The sequence below is a fragment of the Lolium rigidum genome, chromosome 6 (assembly GCF_022539505.1).
Source record: "Lolium rigidum isolate FL_2022 chromosome 6, APGP_CSIRO_Lrig_0.1, whole genome shotgun sequence".
NCBI lineage: Eukaryota > Viridiplantae > Streptophyta > Magnoliopsida > Poales > Poaceae > Lolium > Lolium rigidum.
This window is the reverse complement of record NC_061513.1, coordinates 34,852,950-34,875,713: the sequence shown is the minus strand read 5'-3', so window position 1 is coordinate 34,875,713 and position 22,764 is coordinate 34,852,950. Positions and strand designations below refer to the sequence as shown.

Below are 22,764 nucleotides of genomic sequence, written 5' to 3'. Positions count from 1 at the left end.
ATTAACTTCTATGAATATCATTAATTTATCATTAAAGTAATTACATTGGTTATAGTTCTTTTTATACTTAACTTTGGTCATATGGATGTATGGTTTCTCACCATATAAAGTATAGAGTTTTACTCTGAGTTTTTTCTTATGTTTCTTAGGTGAAGAACAAGTGGAATGTATATGTGGTAGAATTCTGCTTATGATCACCAAGTGGTTCACAAGTTAAGGTTGAGATACAAGCCTAAGGTTGCTTACTAGTTACCTCCCTATGATTTCATGTGGTGAATGATATCTACATATTCTATTAGGGTTTTACTTATCCTCATATACCTCCAGAGTATGATCATGGATGAGGCATGATCAACTTGTTCTTAATATCTCTACCTCAGGTTCTTAGGGTTTATGATCATCACTCAATTTATAATGATCAAGGTTTGGCTTCCTAAGGTATCTCTCATTAAATGGATTTCTCACTTCTATTCTACTTTCTTGGATAGGACTACTATGGTTGCCTCTATAATTTATATCTCAGGAGAATGCCTGAGATAATATCTTATAGTGCTACTTAAGGAATGATGATTTAATCATCAGAACATATGGATAGTTCTTTCCCTCAAACTTAAGTGTTGCCTCAACTAACTTGAGTGTAACACCATAGCTTAAGCTCTCTTATATAAGAATGGATTATTCTAGGTTATGGTGTACTCCTAATACTATAGTTCAATGATTGTTCTTTATTCTTAAATAGTTAAAGCTAGGTTTAGTATGAATATATGCTCACTCTCATTTGGGAATGACTTGAATAATACTCTAGGGTTCCTCTTGAAGATGATGTTGTGATCATATGGATATTTATATCCAAGGTTTGCCTCAAGGTTTGTCATTGCTTCCCTAACAAAATAGGACTCTCACCTCTCTAGGTTTGATGTATAATAATATGCAATAGAGAAAGATATATATTTTTAGAGTTGATCTCCTTGTTATGTTTCCAAGACTAAGGTAGAATGAATACCATGAGGTTCATGGTAGGATCAAGGATTAGTTTAAGATATGGAAAAGATAAGTGAAGAATGGTTTCTTCATTTTATTGTTACTTGATTTATCATTGAATTGGTGTTAATATGTTATGGCAAAGAATACCATGTTATGATCTTAAATAAGATCAAGTAGTTGATCCTTGATTCATATGTTCTTGTGTTGGTTTTAATTCCATTTGATCTAACCCCTTAGATCAAATCATCTTTTCCCAAAGCAAGGTTTTAACAAAGTCACATTGAGGTTTATAGCGCTTGACTTGATGAGCTAGTTCAATTCCACCAAGGTCAAGTGAAACTTCAGTTATTGTGACTATTTTACTTTTAAGCGCGAAAATTCCCCGGATTTTCTATGCATGAATGCAATGCACACATCAATTTCCTCTATTTTTGTAACCCCAATACCTGGGATATTACACTATGACACTTGATACATATACCAGTTTTTTGTGATACATGTAGTGCGGCCCCATTGCACCCGCGCCAAGCCTGCCCTTGTCCTTTAGTTAAGACAGGTGGACATATGGCACACTGATTAGTACTAATCCCCCGTCTAAAATGTAAAGCGTCTTTACCTATAGGTTGATAACTTACGATTTTTTTATTATTTATATTTGTATTATGCTCACTAAATTAGTATAAAATTATGTGAAATAATTTTGCAAGGAAATACAACATATCACTTCTACATTCGGAACTCACATAATACTTATATTAGTGGTTAAAGTTATATATCGAATGCGTGTCTTTTTTTCGAACCATGCAAGAGCCTTGCATGTATTAAAATAGAAGAGGAAAAAACCACAAAAGTGGTTAGAGTTTACAAAACAACCAAGTGATTCACAGAAACTGAAGCAAAAAGAACAACCACGTGAAGAAAAATAGACTACTCGACCTACTACCTACACGGGAAAGATTAATTTCATGGGAAGATTAAGCGACCTGCACTAGCTAAAGACCATTGCCTCCCTTCTGCCTTGATTTGATCGATTAGCACATTGACTGGCTTGAATGCGTTGTCGAAGACTCGAGCGTTTCTTTCACGCCAGATAGACCAAGCGACCAGTATCACCATGGAGTTCAATTTAGTTTTGTTTGTTCCTTCCATCCTTGCTCTTCCCTGCTGCCACCATTCCCGTAGTGACCGATCCATGAGCGGAACGACCTGTTGCAACCCAGCCCAATTGAGCATGCTACTCCAGATGATATTCGTGACAACACACCCGCAGAAAAGATGTTGTGCATCTTCAGGTGCCACATTACACATACCACACATTGCATTATGTGGCAGGCCCCGCTTGGCGAGTCGGTCGGCTGTCCAAATTCTCCCCTGCAAGATTAATCAAATAGAAATCTTACACCGCAGAGGAGCCCACACATTCCAGATCGCCTTAGCCGAGTCACAAGAAATCTTTGTGTTGAAATGGGCTTGATAAACCGATTTAGTAGTGAAAATTCCTTTTGGATCCCACGACCAACTCCAGATGTCTTCCTCATCAGGAACCAGATGAATGGTACTTGTCACTTTGCAAATCTCAATTACCTGTAAGAACATATTTATCGTGATTGACTTCCTGATATCATCAATCCAACTTGCATCTTGTAGAGCCTGTGCGACCGTTCTTCGTGCCCTAGCCAATGGACTAATGATCTTGTAAATGTCTGGGGCGATGTCTTCTATTGTTTTACCATTAATCCATTTATCTAGCCAAAAGAAACACCTCTGTCCATTGCCAATGACCACTTTGGCTGCTGCGTTAAAAATATGCCTCACATCTTCCCCAACCGGGCTGGCAAGCAAACACCAAGGCTTAACCTCTTCAGCTCTTAATTTCCAGGCCCAGCGAACTTGGAAGGCAGTGCTCATGAACTCAAGATTCAGAATCCCAAGTTCACCCACAGATTTTGGGTGACACACTGTCTTCCAATTCTCAGAGCACTTACCCCCAGCAATAGTATTAGTTCCTTTCCAAAGAAAGGCACGTCTGATCTTGTCTATTGCTTTGAAAACCCATGGAGGTGGCTCCGAGGAAAGCAGGTGGAAGATGGCAATGGCACTTAGGACAGATTGCACTAAAATGAGCCTTCCCCCTTGAGTAAGCATATGCACCTTCCATGCCGCAAGTCTGCTCCTTATTTTTTCAATCAAAGATTGGAAATCCTCTTTCCGTGCTTTTTTAAATGAAGCGGTAAACCTAAGTAGGTTATTGTTAGCTTTATGATGTGACAGCTTAATGTATGACTGATAGCTTGTAGGAGCTCATCGTCACACATTAGAGGGAGCTTTTGCCCATATTACTTCTCAACCCTGAAGCATCGAATGCATGTCTTACATTTTAGAATGAAGGGAAATACCCAATTTACAGGAATATACAATCATACCATCTTGAGTGGGAAGGGCTGGTAGCAGTAAAGTACTCCCTCTGTTTTATAGTACTCTATATATAAGATTTGGCCAAATATAAATGTTCCCAAGTTTAACCAGTTGTATGTAAAAATATATTATATTTAGAAAATCAACATAATAGGATTAGTACCATTATGCAATGTACTATCATATCAACATTTGAATATGTATATATTGATATTTCATCCTGTATAGTTTGTTAAAAAATTATAATGCTTGACTTTAACTAAACTTTATATGCGAAATAATATGAAACTGATGGAGTATTAATACATGGATGGTTGCGGCCAATGGTGGTGACCCGGCCTTGGGAAAGAGTAGCAGCAGCAGCTAGCAGAGGCATCAAAAGATGAGTTAGCTACCCCCTCCCTCGTTGGCTACCCATCGATTATCCCCTTTTGGAGCGGTTTTATGCTTGAGAAGGCTGCAAATCGGGGAGCCTTTCGTAGCATCAAGTGGCCAACCGCTACTCCATTGGCATCTACGCTCTATTTTTCTCTCCGGAAGCCCACAGGCCGGCCACAGCGCGGGTACTCCTGTTGCTCCTCTCTACGCGTCGCCTTTGCAAAGGTAGTAGAGCTCGCGGGTCTCGACATTGATCTGGGAGGATCCACGGCCACGTGCCGCGGCGCTGGAAGCCATGATCGCCCGCCATGCGAGGCCGGCACGGCCTGTCGGCAGGTGTCGACAATCCACCACCACCACCATATGTCCGGTGTACCGTCGTAAAGAACGCCTCCTCATTGGCGCGGAGGCTAGCACTGCATAGATGGAGCTCCCACAACGTCTTGGCGTTAACTTACTTCCTGTCATCCTGTGTTTGCTCTTTGCACCCAACGCAACGCATGCTGGTAAGAGCATCTCCACTCGTCTCCCCGATGAGGTCCCCGAACGACGTTTTTTCCATCCGGATGGCGTAATTCGGCCCAGTCGCGCCCACGGTTCCTCGTTTTCGTCCGGATTTGGGCCTAAATTTATCCGGCGATCCCACGCCATCCCCGGCCCCCCGGGAGCTTTCGGGGACTCCGGACGAAACAAAAGCGCGCGTGGCCCCAACTTGTCGGCGACAATGGCCTGGGTTTGTACGGCAATACCCTCGTCTTCCCGATCTACGGCAATACCCTCGTCTTCCCGATCTACGGCAATACCCTCGTCGAACGAAAGCTTTGAACTCTCAAGTGGTGCAACATAGATAGATTATATATATTTCGAATATAATTCGAATAAACATAAAAATTACATATAAAAACTTTAAAACAAACTTAAACTACTTCTTCTTCCTACATGGCCCCGCCTCATTGTCGTGGCGGCGACGCTTCCGGCTCGTCACCTCCTCGTCTGAGGAAGTTGAGTCCTCCTCCTCGTCAGTGTCCTCAGCCTCTTCGTCGTCCTCCTGCTGCTGCTCCTCCTCTTCCTCGGCCTCTTCCTCGGCCTGCTCCTTGGCCTCTTCGTCCTCCTCCTCGTCGCCATCCCATGCGTCCTCCTCCTCGTCGTCATCCCATTCGTCCTCGCTGGCCGGCGGGGGGGAATCGTCGCTGCTGGACGATGCAACTTTATCCCACCAATGGCGCCATCCAGGCGGCTTCCCCTCGCTGTCCGATGGCCAAGAGAGATCGCTCATGGTTGACGGAGGATGGTGAGGAGAGAACAGATGAATGGCGTCGGCCGTCGGAAACCGTATATGTAGGTCTCTCGACGAAGAGAGCGGCGGTTGCTCTTCCGCGGAGTTCGTGCTCCATTACGGCGGTTCTCGCATCGAGGCCACTTCGACCGTTCCCGACGAGTCGTTTCGGCTCTCCAGACCACTTCGCGACGGTTCAATGCGTCGAGGGCACTCCGACGATTGCCCTTCCCGGTGACTGCACCATCGCTATGCACGTGGTGGGTGCGCGTCAGAAGGCGACCATGGGCTCGCGGCTGGGAAAATGGGCCTCCCAGGCCACAAAATACATCCATCCGGCGCTAAATAACGCCGGATTTCGGCCTGGGGAGTCCCAACGGCTGGGATGCTCTAAAGACGCTAGAGCTAGCTACTGGCAGCAATCCGTCGACTTGCGCATACCTAGCTAAACTGTGCTGCCAATTCCTCTAGTACTTCCTCCGTTTCATAGTGTGTGTCGTTTTGGCCAACTATTTTAGTTTGACAAAACGTTTTACATTGTGGAACAAAGTGATAACATATAAAGCGAGAGCAAGTTGCCAAGTTCACATCGACATGAATGGTAAAGTAGTACTACGTAAAGTACTTACTAATACCTCCAAACTTCAAAAAAAAAAATACTACTACCTCAGGTTCGAAAAACCAAGTTCTTCAAATTTAGTCAAAACGTAAAGTTCACTAAGTTTAACCAAATATATAAAGAACATATTAAATATATATGTTATGTGAAATACATAGATATATTTTTAGTTTTAGATTTATGGACGTTCATAGTTCTAGCTGTAAAATTGGTCAAACTTAGAAGGCACTAACATTTGACTAAGTTTATACAGCTTTTTTTTTCTAGAACAGAAGGAGTGCTGAAAAGATACACATAAGTACTCTACACTTTCTGCTCAAAATGCTCTTAGCAAATTCTTTTTTATTGGGCAAGATGGTCAGTTGGATATTTTTTTATCCCATGAACGAATAAATGTGACGTCTACAATTATAAAATTAAAATTTCCCAAGGAAGAATAAATGTGTCATCTAAAATTAAAAAATTAAAGACGAATCATTAACCCGCATGGAATGATGGACGACTGCAACACTATGCCACGATATAACATTCCGCACTTTTTGAGCATTCCAAGAATAAAATAGGCAAAAAATCGCGGCTCTCGATGTATAAGTAGAGCCAGGTGTGGGAGACCGGCTTTTGTGAACCTGGGTGTATGTGAACCCACTTTTTTCAAAAGTGGGTTTGTGATGTCAAAACATGTTTCAAAAATCGAAACACAAAATGATTGCAAAGATGATCTCAAACATGTGCCCTGGACATGAGTTTCGTTCTGAAAAAACATTTTATTTTGCCTCGGCAAAAAAGTAAAATTTTATAGGGCTATATAGCAGTATATATGTGACGTATTTTGTCTTTTTTAGATTCTGAAATAAAAAAGTGGTTTCTCTGCGAAAACTTTCTACGCACACATGGAACATGCATACGTACCCTGATATTTTTATTTCAGAATTTTTTCACATTTCGAAAATGCATTTCCAACCTGGATTCACGTGCACCCAGGTTCAAGTGGGGCTTTTCCCAGGTGTGGTAGCTACTTTTGGTGTGTCTGAACTGTATATATTGTTGAGACCAAGATCGCGCCCTTAACTTATGCATATACAAGATAGATATGAGTAGAGAGGATTTCATCAATTTTTCCGGTTTTACCCAACCGGGCCGTCTCAGCCTTCCTAGGGCATCAACCTCAAGCTTAAGCTCAGTCTCCGGAGATGTCAACGCGCAAGGAGGCCTGCTGCCGATCGCCAACATCGGGCGAATCATGAAGGGCGTGCTGCCGCCGGAGGCCAAGGTGTCAAAGAGCTCCAAGGAGACGATGCAGGAGTGCGCCACGGAGTTCATCGGCTTCGTCACCGGCGAGGCCTCGGAGCGGTGCCGGCGGGAGAGGCGCAAGACGATGAACGGCGACGACATCTGCCATGCCATGAAGAGCCTCGGCCTCGACCACTACGCCGGCGCCATGCACAGGTACCTCCAGAGGTATCGCGAGGGCGAGGAGCTCACGGCGGCGCTCAATAACAGCATTAGGGCGCCGCCGGCCGATGACGACATGATCCAGATAGACGTCAGGGCGCAGCTGTCCATCGCTAGGGGCCAAGAGAAGCATGGTAGGAATTGATTAACCGTGGGCAATGAAGCAAATTATACTCCCCCGATCGTCGATCGATCCTCTCACGGGTTAATTGTGTGTTTGTTGCAATTTGTGTGTGTACGTTGGTGACGTACTGACGTGAACTAGCTCTTGTGTTTATGCACTACTCTCGTATTCGTGCGTACTATCATGTATTAACAGTGTACCCTTCTTTTGCAAGAACACTGTACCTTGTCATGCAATGGATATTTTCATGAAATGTTTCAACTTGGTTGTCGCCCACTTAGTCATGTAAAGAGTTTTATAAATAAATGAGTACTGATTTTTGTAGTGAGAAAAGTTCTATTTCTGTCAGAACAATATGGAATGGTTAATTACAAAGTACCAATTGCTTAAAGTTTCGTGGGGGTCAAGATGAGTTACAAACAAAAAATAACACTCCAACTGGCTGTGTGCATACAACGTCATTCTGGGTAATGAAACCAAGACATTCGATCTGATCTATTGGGTCTTTTGATTGCTAGCTCTCACGTGTAGACAGAGGTTTTTGTTTCCTCTCGAGAAGAGATAGACATGGGTTTTCCTTTCACGTTACTCTATGATACATGCATGGGTTGTATTAGATTCATGTGCACCTAGCAGCAAAAGAAGAAAGTTTGGATCAAAGAGCCCAAGAGGGCACCGAAGATTAGGGTAAATTTGCAGTTCACTACAATTTTGTAGGGGCCATCATTCCTTGAACAATTCCCCTTGCTTTTGTTTTCAAAATGCCACTATTCGTCGTGTGTGAAGAGCCCTACACATGGTTAATATATATTTGTTCTTCGCAAAACCGATTTTTGAAGCATATTGATGTTGGGCAACAAGTGTCAAGTTGCGAAGTGAGGGTTGCCCTGTAAACGCACTGCCTGATAAAATCACCTCGAGTGATGCAATGAATGATAATGTTCACATGTTCGGAGGCTCGCTTTATGTAAACTCTGCCCCCTTATTGGTGCTAGCAAAAGGGATCCTATAATAGCAATACCGGTCTAGTGGTGAAATTTTATTTGATTAGTCAATCAGCCGCCATTCAAAGCAGGTAAAGAAACCGCACTACTAGTACTCGGTGAAGTCCTTATTGGATAGGGTTTATATTGATAGGTTATATAGCTTTTTGTATCATTTTTTTATATTTACGGGAAGAGGGTGGGGGCTCATTCCCTATCACACTGAGAAACACTTGTTGGAAACTTCAAACTATGTTGTGTGTGTATCCCAAGTTATCATCGATAGTTGTTTCGCTACAACCATATGTCAAATAAATGTAGTTAGTTTGGTAGTAGCCTCTGCCAAATTTTGTATACACAAGCTTTCTTCGTACTTATAGATAAATCCCAAAATTGGATGATCCAACATACCACTTCATGTTGTAGTACGCAAGTCATTGATATAACACCAGTGAAACACCGTTCCACGAGTATTATATCCAGCAGAGTGGTACAACAGAAATATTTGCGGTTCCAAGGCGGGTCTATAGAATTAAAGCACTGATTCTTACAAAAGATCAACACAACCTCATAATTTACAATGAGTTAAAACTGCAAATAAACTTCAAAAGAATAAATCATGGACTATACTTTTTTCTAGCTCTACATATAGAGATACTTGGTTGGCTATAGAAACTATGACTGAATTCTAGCTACTTAGTTTCTAGGATTAGGGAACTGGTTGCCTTCTACTACTCGTCTAGCTTTACACCATAGTGTATGTAGAAATTGACTTTGTTGACTCCTCTGACTGGTTATGTGCTTTGACTCCTCTGGTTGGTTCACTTCTACTCATAGTCTAGGATTCCACCATAACTATGACTGAACTTTGACAGTTTAAGTTAGCTTTAGTTTTAATCTATCATAAGCATGCTCTTGGTTTATAATTGTGTACTGATGGGTATGTGCTTTGGCATTGGTATGGCTTTACAATGATCTTATGATCCTCTAGATACTCTTTTATGTTATCTACATGTTGGTAAAGTGTTTTAGTGCTGGTATTTGATAAGAACATCCACATACATACTTGTCCCGGTTGTTGGTGATGATTTTCTAAGGCTGATTACTTCTAGGTTGTTGGCGATGATTTTCTAAGGCTGATTACCACCCTGGTGTTCCAGGGAATTACTTGGTGGCTTTATCCATTGAAATGTTGTAGTGGATTATTTCCACTCATATATAGGTTTTGCCATGCTTTGCAGATGCTTTAGATTATCTGATCATGACCTGATCATGTACCTACATGATCATGTAGTGTGCAAAGTATTGGAATGTATCCCATGGACAAATTAATTGCTTATAGAGGGATGCTTTATTTGTCGGCTTGCTTATACTTAAGCTGATGATCTTGTAGTTTAGATTATTGTATTTTATTTCTTTGCATAAGTGCCCATGTGCTTCTCACTAGCATAATTATCATGTGGTTCCTTAGATGAGTGTGCACATGATAATGATATGTTGGAGCGAGTCCTGGTTCTGTAGGTGCTTGTGTAGAGAAGAAATAAGCATTTACATTGGCTAGATGATCAGATGATGTTAAATGTTCATCCAAGATCTTAGTGATGCTTGAGTTGATTTTAGTGGGCATACATATGCTTGCTTTAACTGATCACGCAAAGGCCGAGGCAAAATCTTGAATAAGAACAGATACTTTTGAGTGGCCATTTACTCTCTCTGATGAAATTAGCATAGCATTTCTATGCCATCTATGAGAGAATCAATTCTTCTAATCATCCTTTACAAAATCTGGTTGCAGGGTGGTTGGATTTGGTGGATTGTATGATTCCCCTTTTATTTTCCCTCTGGTGATCATGCATAAGCTACAAAATAAATACCCCTCGAACTAGCTTGTATTTCTGGTAAAATTTTACCTGCTATACTTCTATAGCTTGGTAGCTGTTCTTCTGGCCTTTGAGATGTCCTTCTTGTGGAGTGCCTGCCCCTCATAGATACTTGATAGTTTCTTGAGATCCATATGTAGTCCCGAGACTGTTCTTGTGTGTTGAGGCTACTATTGTTCTTGTTGTTCTAGTGTGACCAAATGAGTTGCAAAGTGAATTTGCGAGGAAGCAAAATGAGGTCTGGCTAACATTCTTAGTACAATTACTGTCTGTTGGGCTATGTCTCTGAGGTTGATAACACATAGTTGTATGTGAGCTACCTACTTGCATGGTTCAAGTTTCAAACAGATCCATCCCCGTGGTGGATATGCATTGGCTAAGAAATATCTACTTCTTTTGTACCCTCTTTCTTTTTAGTCCTATGCCATTTGGCATTTCCATTTGTTTGTCTTTGTTGTGCAGGTTTCCAATTGGAGAAGATGATCAAGACTTAAGTTAGGCTTTTACTATTCTTTTTCATAATTTGTAATTCTATTTGTAATATTCATTTTTAATTTATTCATTGTAAATACATTGTATTAATATCACTAAAGAAAGATTTTTCTTATCGTATAATACATATATTCTTGAATTACTTGTCTTGTAAACATTGGATGATTATATATGTAATTAAGTGTTAAATGCTCTATCAATTTTTAGTTTATATATTTTGTTTTATTAAACATGTGTATTTTATATAATGGTTTAGAATTCAAATTATTATTTAAATTTATTTTATTCAAAATTGAGTTGATTTTAAATTGTGTCCCCCAAAACCAAATAGTTCAACAAAGGTCACATTGAAGTACATCGCACTGATGTCAATGACCTAAGCTAATTCCCAGCAACACAAGCGAAACCTCGATCTCTTTAACCGGTTAAATAAACGCGTGAAATTTCTTTGGGTTTTCGATGCATGAATAAAATGCATACAACTGGGTTCGCTCAATTTTTAGTCTCGAAATCCTAGGACGTTACAAAAATATAAGGCTCTTCTCTTCACAACCAAATAGGCATTGTTTAGTTTTCATTTTTCAAGGTCATCGTAAGCAATCATCTATTGAAATATTCCTCCCTCAATATATGTATGTTGTGTGTGTCTTTGTAATTATGGAGAGGTGTGTGTAGGAAAACTTCTTGAGCGGCCAAGGATGGGAAAGAGTGTATAAACCACACATGTTGAAGGAGCATCATGCCGCACATGGGTGACGGAATTGGTTTAGCTCAACTAGCGGAGCGTAATGTAAAAGAAGTTGGATATGTGGCGCCCAGATGGAGTCACACTAAACATGTTGATGTTGTGGCAATGACATGTGCGGATATATTTGCTAGCAACAAAATAGCATGAACATGTGTTGTTTTTTTCTATTTTCTATCATGAAAATTAAAAGTAAAATCATGAATAATTAACAATATCTATTTATATAATATAATTATTAATTTTGATAATATTTCTACCATCTAGTGTTCATGTGTGTTAAATAGGGTGTTTACGCTGTTTGTAAAATTCGCTCGAATAGATGAAGTAATATGCATGTAAAAAAATCTTGAATAGTGTTCTATGGTCCATAAACAGTTTATGTGTGGTGAATAAGATGTTCATGTTTGCATAACAAATCCAAAACAAACATCCAGAAATGGCTTTATAAGTTTTCTTGACAATTATTAATCGATTTGTACATTTTCAATAAACATTGTCCAACATTTATTAAATATGCGTATATATGTTATTGAAAAATATATCCATGTAACTTGATAAAAGTTTACAACATCTCACAAAAAAACGATATGTACCAGTGCTAAATATTCAAGCAGATATTACTATCAAAATAAATTATAATCGAGTTACCTCAACATTTTTGTACATGACGTGTCACAGAACAGATGGAAACTTATGGAATATATTATATAAAAACAAAACAAAAAATTAAAACTGAGGTGAACAAATATAAAATTGAGAAATATGAGAAGAGAGAAAATAACAAAAGGCAATGAATTCGTTGGTTCATTGAAGAGTGAGACATAGATACTACTCCCATGCCTTGGTGCTATGGTGTCCATAATTTCAGCACCATGTTTTCGAATAACATTTGAAACTTTTGAAGTGCAAATACACCAGGACAAAAGGGAGGTGAAAGTCCGGTCACTGATTTTTCTTTTGTTTTTTGAGAAGTCCCTGTCACTGATTAGTGACAACCATGTAGAAACTGAACGCGATACGTTTAGAATAACAACCGGTGTCATTTAAAAGCATCTCCAGCGGCGCGATGCATTTTATTATCCGCGAGCGTCCGTTTATATCGCGCCGTAGATGCTAAAATGACCGTTTTTATCCGCGCGCCCGTTTGCATCTGAGGGTGGCTCTAGCGAGGCAACGCATTTTTTTTACTTGTTTATTTTTCCTCTTCTCCATTTAAACATAGTTCCAAATATTATATATTGGAACATGATTTTACACAAGCTAATACATAGTTTGGAACATGGTTTACACAAACTAATACATAGTTTGAACCATGGTTGACATAAATAAAACATTTTAAAAAAAAGAAACCACTTGTGTTGATTTTCGTATGTTCGCTGCCAAGAAAGAACATCCGAGGGCACACCTAGTCACCCAAACTGGAAAATCCAGCTGGTGACGGTGGCCCTGTTGGTTCTTTCGAGGAAGAACAACCAGAAACCTCCACTAGCGGCTTCAATTGGCTCGTAGCCATATTCGCTGCAAAGAAAGAACACTCCAAGTTCTAACTATCGGTGTCAAAGTCGGATTCGCCGGTGGGTTAGTGCCTGCGGCACGCTTTGTCGTCGAACACCTTAACGATCATCTCGTCATCACCCTCGTAGAGGAAGGTGACCTGGCAGACGGGCTCGAGCTCGAGGTCGCGGGCGAACTTGTCCCACCCCGTGTGCAGGTACATCTTGCCATGCCCATCGAACAAGACCTCGACATTTCACCGGCAGAAGTTGCAGCTGGCCTCCCGTAGATGCAACTGCGCCGGCTCGACGACATCGACAAACTCGGCGAACTTGTCCAGGAGCCGCTTGATGCCGAGTGGATCGTCGTCGATGCGGAGGAGGAACTCGAAGCAGCGGTCCACCTGCGAAGACGAGGAGGACGCAGGCGACGACGACCGTGGTGTCGTAGCTGCTCCACCACGGCGCCCCCCCCGCCACGGCTCCGGGGGCGCCCAGGCCCGCGGCCTCGACCGCCTCGTTGGCCACCAGGTCCCGCCATGGACTTCCTTGCGGGCCTGGCTGCGTCGCAGGAAGAGCTAGACGACGCTACGGTGGATCTTGTGGAGGCTAGGGTTTGCTTTGAGGAGTGGATGAGGAAGAAGATCGCGCGTCCTCTTTATATAGGCCGAAGGCAGGAGACGGCCGCGGGACGCGTGGCGTCGCCATTAACTTCGTTGGCGGAGCTGGGCGACGGCCGCTCGGCAGCAGAGGCATCGCCATTAACGTGGCGCAGACTGCCGAAGCGACGCAGCGGTGCCAGTCGCTGGCGCGCTTGAGAAGACGCATCGACGCAGGGTCGCTACCAGGCGGGCCCGACGAAACATCCGCCAGACGCGAGCGGACACTTCCGCGTCCGCGCAGCGTCCGCACAGACGCATCCGAGGCGCATATTTGGGCCAGATTTTCATCGCCGTGGACGGCCCGATCACTTTGCGTCGCCCCGCTGGAGGAGGGCCCAGACGCATTTTCGGTCACGGGACGCAACGGTTGGAGATGCCCTAAGTGATCCACGGTTTAGAATAACAGTACACGGGCCTGGCCTGTGCTTATAAGCTGACGATGGGCCGAGTGAAAACCTTTAAAATCTTATTATGTTTCAGGCCATAGCCCATCCGCGTGTGTGTGAACGGTTGAATGAATTGGCTCACCGCGTTCGGACTGGATTTCGAATTTCCAGCGCGACGCCGGTAGTTGGCGCCACCCGCCAGAGCTATATATAGCAGCCACGGAGTGAGAGTGACCAAGCAACGCAACGCCGCCAATGGCGACAATTAGATCCGCCACGGCTCCCCCAGTCGAGCACAGCATCGAGGTAGACACGATCTGCTTCTACGAGCACGCCGCCCCCGCCGGCCGATTTGCGGTGTGCGTGGCATGCTATCCGACGAGTTCCATCGGCTTCTGCAGGCTCGGCGCCGCGCTGCCCCACGAATCGGTTATGCAACCCGGCGAGAACTCCTTGACGACGTTCCTCGTCGCTGACCCCGCCACGCTCCGGAGCGCCGCCGCCTGCCACGGCGCCCTGCGCGGGATGCTGGCGGCGCTCCCAGAGCTCCAGTCGCTGCGCCTCGCGGAGGACGAGTGGGACGCCGTCGTGCCCGAGGATGTGGTGCCGGCGATCGTGGGCACGGCGCGCCGTCGCAACGGCTTCACCTTCTGCTTCCATATGGGGGTGCACCGCCGGGTGATACACGACTAGCGGGGTCTCCTCATGGCGTGCAGGGAGTGGCGGCTGGCGTCATCGGCGCTGGGAGAGAAGGACTGCGGGATCTGCCTCGATGAACTGCAGCGAGAGTCCGCCGTGCAGATGACGTGCTGCGAGCACGCGTTCCACCGCCGGTGTATTTCCGAGTGGATCTCCAAGGCGACGTGCCCGATGTGCCGGCGCGACATCTGGCGCCCTGCCGTGCCGGAGATCCTTGAACTGTCTTTCGCCGGCGCGCCGGCGCCTCAAGGCATGCCAGATATTGAGTAGTTCATTTCCAATCTCGTTTTTTGTTTCCCAGAAACAAAGATTGTAAGGCTGGCGTCACTATTCGTTGTTGTTGAGGTCGATCTTGAGGAAACGTCGGAGGTGTAGCATCGTACTGCATGATGCATATCATGAATGTGTCTTGTCGGCCGGCCGGAGACAATATCAACAAATATATCATTGGCTACATGGTTAGCTCTATGCGTTTTCTTCTTCTTCTTTGATGTCTCAAGCGATTTGCATCTAGAATGTTTCGTTCCCAGTAATTCTGTGCAATATATCTATAATATCTAAGTAGGTGATCCCCACTAACTATTTCTCTTGACATGCAGCTATGACACCTCAGCAGGCCCACCATATCACCCATTCATCCACCTCAACATGCAAGGCTGCCCGGAAGCAATTATCCATTATGCAAACTCAGTAAAAAATGTTTCGTCCAATTATGACGCTTGCCATTATGTGCAGTTCTCTCCACGATCTTCCTCTCCTCTCACATAAATACTCCACTATATTGTTCGTGTCCTCTCCATTATTTTCCTACCTATTCATCTCACGTGTTCCACTTACATAACAAACCCAAGACATTGATGGATGTTTTGCCTCTTCATCTTCTCACCATCGGCTATAAGAAGTGGAGCAGATCCGTTCCAATCGCTTCACCGCAGCTGGGTGGCAATGTCCCCTGCTTCGATTGACTAGGCGAGGCGGCTTTGAAGCATCGGTGCTGTCCACGCTCCTATGATCAATGTTCCCGGCTGCTTCAGCGCGCCTCTACAGGCAACCTTGACGCAAGCGCAAGCAATTCATATCCGTGTTGTGAGGTGCAGAACCCCCTTGCAGATCCATCTACAAGCATATAAGGTTTCATCACCTTGCTCTTCTACTCATCGGCTGCCAGGTTTGTGGCCACTTGTGATAGTCACCCCGTCTGGTAACGTGACCTCTTTCTTTCTTATTACCTGCTGATGCTAACGTGACCTCTTTTTTTCTTAATTCCTGCAGATGGCAATACTACACCACCAGCAACGATGTATCAGAGGTGCATCAACGACACAAGCACATCTTGATATTTTGTTGTTGCTTCTTTCAGTCACTAGGTGGTACGTTTTGTATGATTTTTTCTACTTTCTCAAATGTCAACTTACTTTACATATTCCCTACAAATTTATGAAGGATAAATTGGGCGTTTTCCAAGCCGTGTCGCCTTCCCGTGACTGTCAGGTTCTACTATTTAACGCTGTTGAGTGCAGAAGTGATGAATCAGAGGTGGCACTTCTCGATGATTAACCAGCACAGTTTAATTCTCCTTTTGTGGTTATCTTTTCGACTGTTTTTAACATTTACATTTCTCTAAGAGAATTTTTTGTTTCCTGTTTGTTCTGCTTATAGAGTGGCTATCCTAATAGATATTTAGTTATTTCAGGTTTGAGACAATCTTTCTTTCATGAAGCTTGATCGAATAAAAATAAAGCGAGGGGTCAATCACTAATTTTACAACTATATAGTCCTTCCGTAAGACGACAGATATTCATCTTTAATTTTTAAGTGTCTTCGGTTTATCTATCTTCATCGCTCAAATATGAATGCCACTTTGTATGACTATTATTAGAATGAAAGTCATTATTTACTCTACGCTCGGAGTTGAAGGCTCTGATGGATAGATAGACTGTAGAGTTGATATCATCAACATGGCGAATTAGGAGGCTCATACAAATACATATGGTTCAGCGTTCAACTTATTACTGAAGGCTCATGTTTGAACTTTGCAACCTCAATTGTACAATCAAATGTTGATTGTCATGTTATTACATTGCTACTGAAATATTAATTTCACATGAATGACTCTTCTTTATGTGTAAGAAAGAATCAAAATGAACATCATTCCGAGTCCCCATATTTTGCCAACATCTTTTGCGGCCACGTCATAGGTAGTATCTTAATGAAGGACCTTCTATTTTTAATTTTGAGTGTCTAAAATTCTTCTTTTCAATTTTCTCCAATTTAAGCAATCCATACTTTGTTACAAAATATTTTAGTGTGTCCCAGCGTTTATGAAACTTCTGTATTTTCTTGAATGCACGCGTTAGGTCCAAAGTAATTGAGAACTCACTTCGGCTACTCTTAATATTTACCGGAGCAATGAAGAAAATTATTTGATCTAATTGAACAATCTTTTACAATTATCAATATCAAATAGTATGTAGAAGCATTTCCTACTCCTTACTCTTCCCTCACATTTACTATTCCTCATTTCTTTCAATATAAGGTAAAATCAAGGCATGCATTTATTTATTTACCTGAATTTCCGCAGCAACGCGCGGAGATTTTATCTAGTATATACTAACAACAATCTCCTTGAGCTCTCATATGATTTTGGGGGAATCACTCTGACCGTGGAAAGTAGAGACAATGAATAGAATGATTCAACTTTCTCCACGACTTGTCCGTATGTGGCGATGCCAGCGACAACGCCGGCACTATATGCCTGAGCCCAAGGTCACAGGGAAGCTGGCTGTGGAATTTCATGGATTTAGAGATGGTTGTCAAATTAAGAGATGGTTGTAAGATTGCCAACATGATCACTGGGAAAGACCCTGCGAGTGGGTGGGGATGGTGTCGTGCTATATTGCAGCTTTGTGGGCTAGAGTTAGCTAATGGGTAATACTAGTAGCATTTTTGTAGATAATACTTCTGTTTTTTTAGATGGATAACTTATGTGTTCTAGAAAATGGATAATTTGTGTATGTCTAATAGGAAAAAAGAGGGGTTTTGAATGAAGTTTAACAAATCCGGAATAAAAAAAGGTTTTTTTAGAGAAGTTTAAAAGTGGCTTAACATAAGTGCAGCCATGGCAATATACACCTCTATGCAAAAAAAAAAAAAACTGGATCCATTATCATAAAACTTATTTATTGGTGCATCGCACACCATTTCAGTGTGAAAACTATGTGTGATTGCCTACTATATCACACATCCTTCCTAAGCGAAATCGTGCTCGATGGGTTGACATAAAGTCATTTAAATGTGTTGATACAAAGTTTGCAAATTTATAATAGTCAAGGAGATCTTTACAAAGCGAGAGTTCCATATCCGGTGAAAGCTGGAGTTCACATAGGGAACGGAGTTTCTGCAGATGGAGATCGACATTATCCATCCAACATGGTCTAGTTCTTAAAAAAAAAGTTAGAATGATGTATTTTGTAGTATATTGTTTATGTTTTCTTTCCAATAAAACCCTATCTTTAGAACTTAGAAAATGAAAAATAGTTTTTTAAAGAACGTCTGAAACTCTCTTTGGCGATGTTATTTACCATGGAACTATGGAAGTATACACCTATATGCAAAAAATGAACCCGATATCATGAAAAAAATGGTGCATCACACTTTTTTTTAGAACATTGTGTGATTGCCTCCTCCATCACACGGAATTTTTTTTTAGAACAATCTTATGCGATTGAAATCGTCGTAAAGTCATTTAAATGGGTGAGCATAGATAAAAAAGCTTGCAAATTCCTAATAAGTGGGCATTATCCATCTAATATGGCCAAGTTTTTTATATAAAATTATAGTGGTACCATTTTCCACCATAATGTTTATGTTTGCTTCACATAAAACCCCAATTTTTGCAAATAGAAAATGTAAAATGATTTTTATATACAAAACATGGAAGCTCAATTTGGTACTAATGTTTTTTCCATGTCAATCTATACATTGTTGTGCAAATAATGGACCCATTAAAATAATTCGGTGCATCACACATCAGTTTTATGGAAGTAGGATGGCTGAGATTAAACGATACCACGATACCTCTGTAGGGGTTTACACTGTTTTAAAATTTGGGGCCTATAAAAGCACAATTCTTAGTGGAATGTTTGGTTTTGCGGTGTACGAGCCGCTCGCTCCTGTAACTATTAGCGATGCGATCTACAAGCGATCGATCTAGGTCTTGCATGAACCGTTCGTTACCGGAGCTCACCCTCCTCGACCTCTCACCCGCTCCTATGTGGAATTGTGGAAGGTCCGTGCCTGTCGGTTGCTCCTCCAAACCTTCCTCCGAGAACCTCCCCTCCAGTTGCCACCACTAGGGGCATCGTCAGGCAAACCACGTGTGGCGCGGTGGCGATGGTTTTCTCGGCCGTTGTTTGGCATGGTACAGGCAGGCATGTTCTCATACAAGCCTCGACCTGCACATCACCTGTTGCATCTTGCCGTCCCCGACGACGGAGCCTAGAGGTGCTCCTAGGCTAGGCATGTAGCATTAGGATGCCGTGGGGTGGCCTGGACATGGCGGTGGTGACCTCCTTCTTTGTCGGAGGTGGTTGCCAGTTGGCTGTGGTGGATCTCATGATCTCACATCTAGTCTCGATGGCAATTTGGGGAGGCACAACTGCCGGTGATAACCGAGCTCCAACTCCGGTCATGGCGGGCGATTGTGGCGTACACGTGTCCTTACCTTGTCGAAAGCATCGCCGTTGCAGTCGATGTCTCCTCACTCGTGCTGCTCTAGGTGAAACCCTAGATATGGGCCTCCCGGATCGGATAATGTTGATGCTTTCGACGTCTCTCTCTCCCACACGACGGCATATTTTGGAGGAGTTGTTAGATGGTGGAGTCAATAGGTAGAGCGGTGTGCATCCACCTCGTCAACAATGGAGAGTTTCGATGGCATGACGTAGTGAGGCCTCTGTATCGGGTGTCACATATGGACTTACGCAGGGCGGTGGTGTTCTCTTGCGTTGTGGTGGTGTCTACTACATTCCTAGAAAGGTCGATTCCTTTGATCCTTGTGCTGAAGATGGGTCAGGACTAGATGTCGTCGTCGAGTCTGGAGCATGCGTAACGATGCATGTTGAGGGTATGCTAGACCGGTTTATGCTCCTGGATCACCATGGGGTCGTTTGGTAGAGCCTCTGGTATTCTGATGATGTGTGTATGTGTGAGGTCAGGGCAAATGACACTAACATGGTCACCCTTCATCAAGCTTGTAGGTGCTGCGTCAGCTGTCGCTAGTGAGGTAGCTTCGGGTTGATCTTTGTATTCTCTTTGTAAGTATTTGTTGAATAGTATTAATAAACAAGGTTGTATGCATCATTTGATGAAGGGACGGGGGTTTCAACCTCCATTTGAAAAAGACGGAATTTTTAGTTTCATAACATGTGTGGTTTCCACCTACGGCTCACAACCTTTTACAAAAAGCATGTGCAATACATCGCATAAATGTTTTCAAAGGGTATTTGGCTGTCTTATATCGCAAATAGTTTTTTCAGAAGGAATGTGATTTATAACATCCCACACGGTTTTCAAATTTTGCAATGGGTGGGTGGGTGGGGGGGGGGGGGGAGCTTAAAATGACTGATCTCTAGTACTGTTAGTCTCGTAACCATTTGTTATCACATCAAAACTCACTTAGGGAGACATGTATCCTTTCACTTCCACGTAGTCTATGTGCTGCCAAGAGTAGTGGTATTTGTTGTGTGTTGTTTGCAGATGCTGGCTGTAATTGATATCTCTCGATATTAATATATTTTCTTTATCATTTTTATTGTGTGTTAACCAAATTGGCATTGCTTAATTTGAATTTTTCAAGGTTATCGTAAGAAATCATCTATTGAAATATCCCTCGCTCAATATATGTTTGTTGTGTGTGTCTTTGTAATTATGGAGAGGTGTGTGTAGGAAAACTTCTTGAGTGGCCAACGATGGGAAAGAGTATATAATCCACACATGTTGAAGGAGCATCATGCCGCACATGGGTGAGGGAATTGGTTTGGCTCAACTAGCGGAGAGTAGTGTAAGGTAAGTTGGATATATGGCGCCCAGATGGAGGCACACTCAACATGTTGATGTTGTGGTGGTGACATGTGCGGATACACTTGTTAGCAACAAAATGGCATGAACATGAGTTGTTTTGTTGTATTTTCTAGCATTAAAACTAAAAGTAAAATCATGAATAACTAAAAATATCAATTTATATAATATAATTATTAGTTTTAAAAATATTTGCTACCACCTAGTGTTTCATGTGTGCTAAATAGGGTGTTTACGCTATTTGTAAAATTCGCTCGAATAGATGAAGTAATTTGCATGTGAAAAATCTTGAATAGTGTTCTATGGTCCATAAAAAATTATGTATGGTGAATAATATGTTCATGTTTGCATAAAAATCCAAAAAAATCCAAAAATGGCTTTATAGTTTTTCTTGACAATTAATCGATTTGAATATTTTCTATAAACATTGTCCAACGTTTATATAATATGTGGCATATATGTGCTTGCAAAAGATATCCATGTAACTTGAATAAAGTTTACAACATCTCACAAAAAAGAGGATATGTACCAATGTTAAATATTCAAGCAGATATTACTATCAAAACAAATTATAATCGAGTTACCTAAACATTTTTGTGCATGACGTATCACATGATACATGGAAACTTATGGAATATTATGCAGAAAGAAAACAAAACCGATAATTAAAACTGAGGTAAAAATATATAAAATAGTAAATAAACAAAATGTAGGAAAACCCCATAAGATGGAGATATAAAAAATAAGGAAGCAAAAAATGTGAAATGTGAAAAGAGAGAAAAAAAACATGAGCCGGCTCTAGAAAAATGAATTCGTTGGCTCATTGAAGAGTGAGAACACAGATACTACTCCCACGCCTTGGTGCTATGGTGTCCATAATTTGATCACCATTTTTTCGAAAACCAATTGAAACTTTTGAAACTTGTAGAATAACAGTACACAGGCCTGGCCCTGCCGGCCTGTGCTTATAAGCTGACGATGGGCCGAGTGAAAACCTTTAAAATCTTATTAGTTTCAGACCATAGCCCATACGCGTGTGTGTGAACGGTTGAATGAATTGGCGCATCGCGTTCGGACTGGATTTCGAATTTCCAGCGCGACGCCGGTAGTTGGCGCCACCCGCGAGAGCTATATATAGCAGCCACGGAGTGAGAGTGACCAAGCAACGCAACGCCGCCAATGGCGACAATTAGATCCGCCACGGCTCCCCCAGTCGAGCACAGCATCGAGGTAGACACGATCTGCTTCTACGAGCACGCCGCCCCCGCCGGCCGATTTGCGGTGTGCGTGGCATGCTATCCGACGAGTTCCATCGGCTTCTGCAGGCTCGGCGCCGCGCTGCCCCACGAATCGGTTATGCAACCCGGCGAGAACTCCCTGACGACGTTCCTCGTCGCTGACCCTGCCACGCTCCGGACCGCCGCCGCCTGCCACGGCGCCCTGCGCGGGATGCTGGCGGCGCTCCCTGAGCTCCAGTCGCTGCGCCTCGCGGAGGACGAGTGGGACGCCGTCGTGCCCGCGGATGTGGTGCAGGCGATCGTGGGCGCGGCGGGCCGGGGCACCGGCTTCACCTTCTGCTTCCATATGGGGGTGCACCGCCGGGTGATACACGACGAACGGGCTCTCCTCATGGCGTGCAGGGAGTGGCGGCTGGCGTCAACGGCGCTGGAAGAGAAGGACTGCGGGATCTGCCTCGATGGACTGGAGCGAGAGTCCGCCGCGCAGATGGCGTGCTGCGAGCACGCGTTCCACCGCCGGTGTATTTCCGTGTGGATCTCCAAGGCGACGTGCCCGATGTGCCGGCGCGACGTCTGGCGCCCTGCCGTGCCGGAGATCCTTGAACTGTCATTCGCCGGCGCGCCGGCTCAAGGCATGCCAGATATTGAGTAGTTCATTTCCAATCTCGTTTTTTGTTTCCCAGAAACAAAGATTGTAAGGCTGGCGTCATTATTTCTTGTTGTTGAGATCGATCTTGAAGAAATGTCGGAGGAGTAGCATGGTACTGCATATCATGAATGTATCTTGCCGGCCGGCCGGAGACAATATCAAATATATCATTGGCTACATGCTTAGCTCTATGCGTTTTTAATTTTAT

General features: G+C 43.1%; 2 protein-coding genes and 1 pseudogene across 2 annotated transcripts; all 3 read left to right on the top strand.

Moving 5' to 3' along the window:
* The first annotated feature begins 6,762 nt into the window (after positions 1-6,762).
* Positions 6,763-7,269, top strand: LOC124662443 (nuclear transcription factor Y subunit B-4-like). Its single transcript, XM_047200281.1, has one exon. The coding sequence runs from the start codon at positions 6,763-6,765 to the stop codon at positions 7,267-7,269; it is 507 nt and encodes a 168-aa protein (XP_047056237.1).
* A 6,878-nt stretch (positions 7,270-14,147) lies between these two features.
* Positions 14,148-14,861, top strand: LOC124662442 (annotated as a pseudogene).
* A 6,987-nt stretch (positions 14,862-21,848) lies between these two features.
* LOC124662441 lies at positions 21,849-22,559 on the top strand. The gene has a single exon (XM_047200279.1). The coding sequence runs from the start codon at positions 21,849-21,851 to the stop codon at positions 22,557-22,559; it is 711 nt and encodes a 236-aa protein (XP_047056235.1).
* The last annotated feature ends 205 nt before the right edge of the window (positions 22,560-22,764 follow it).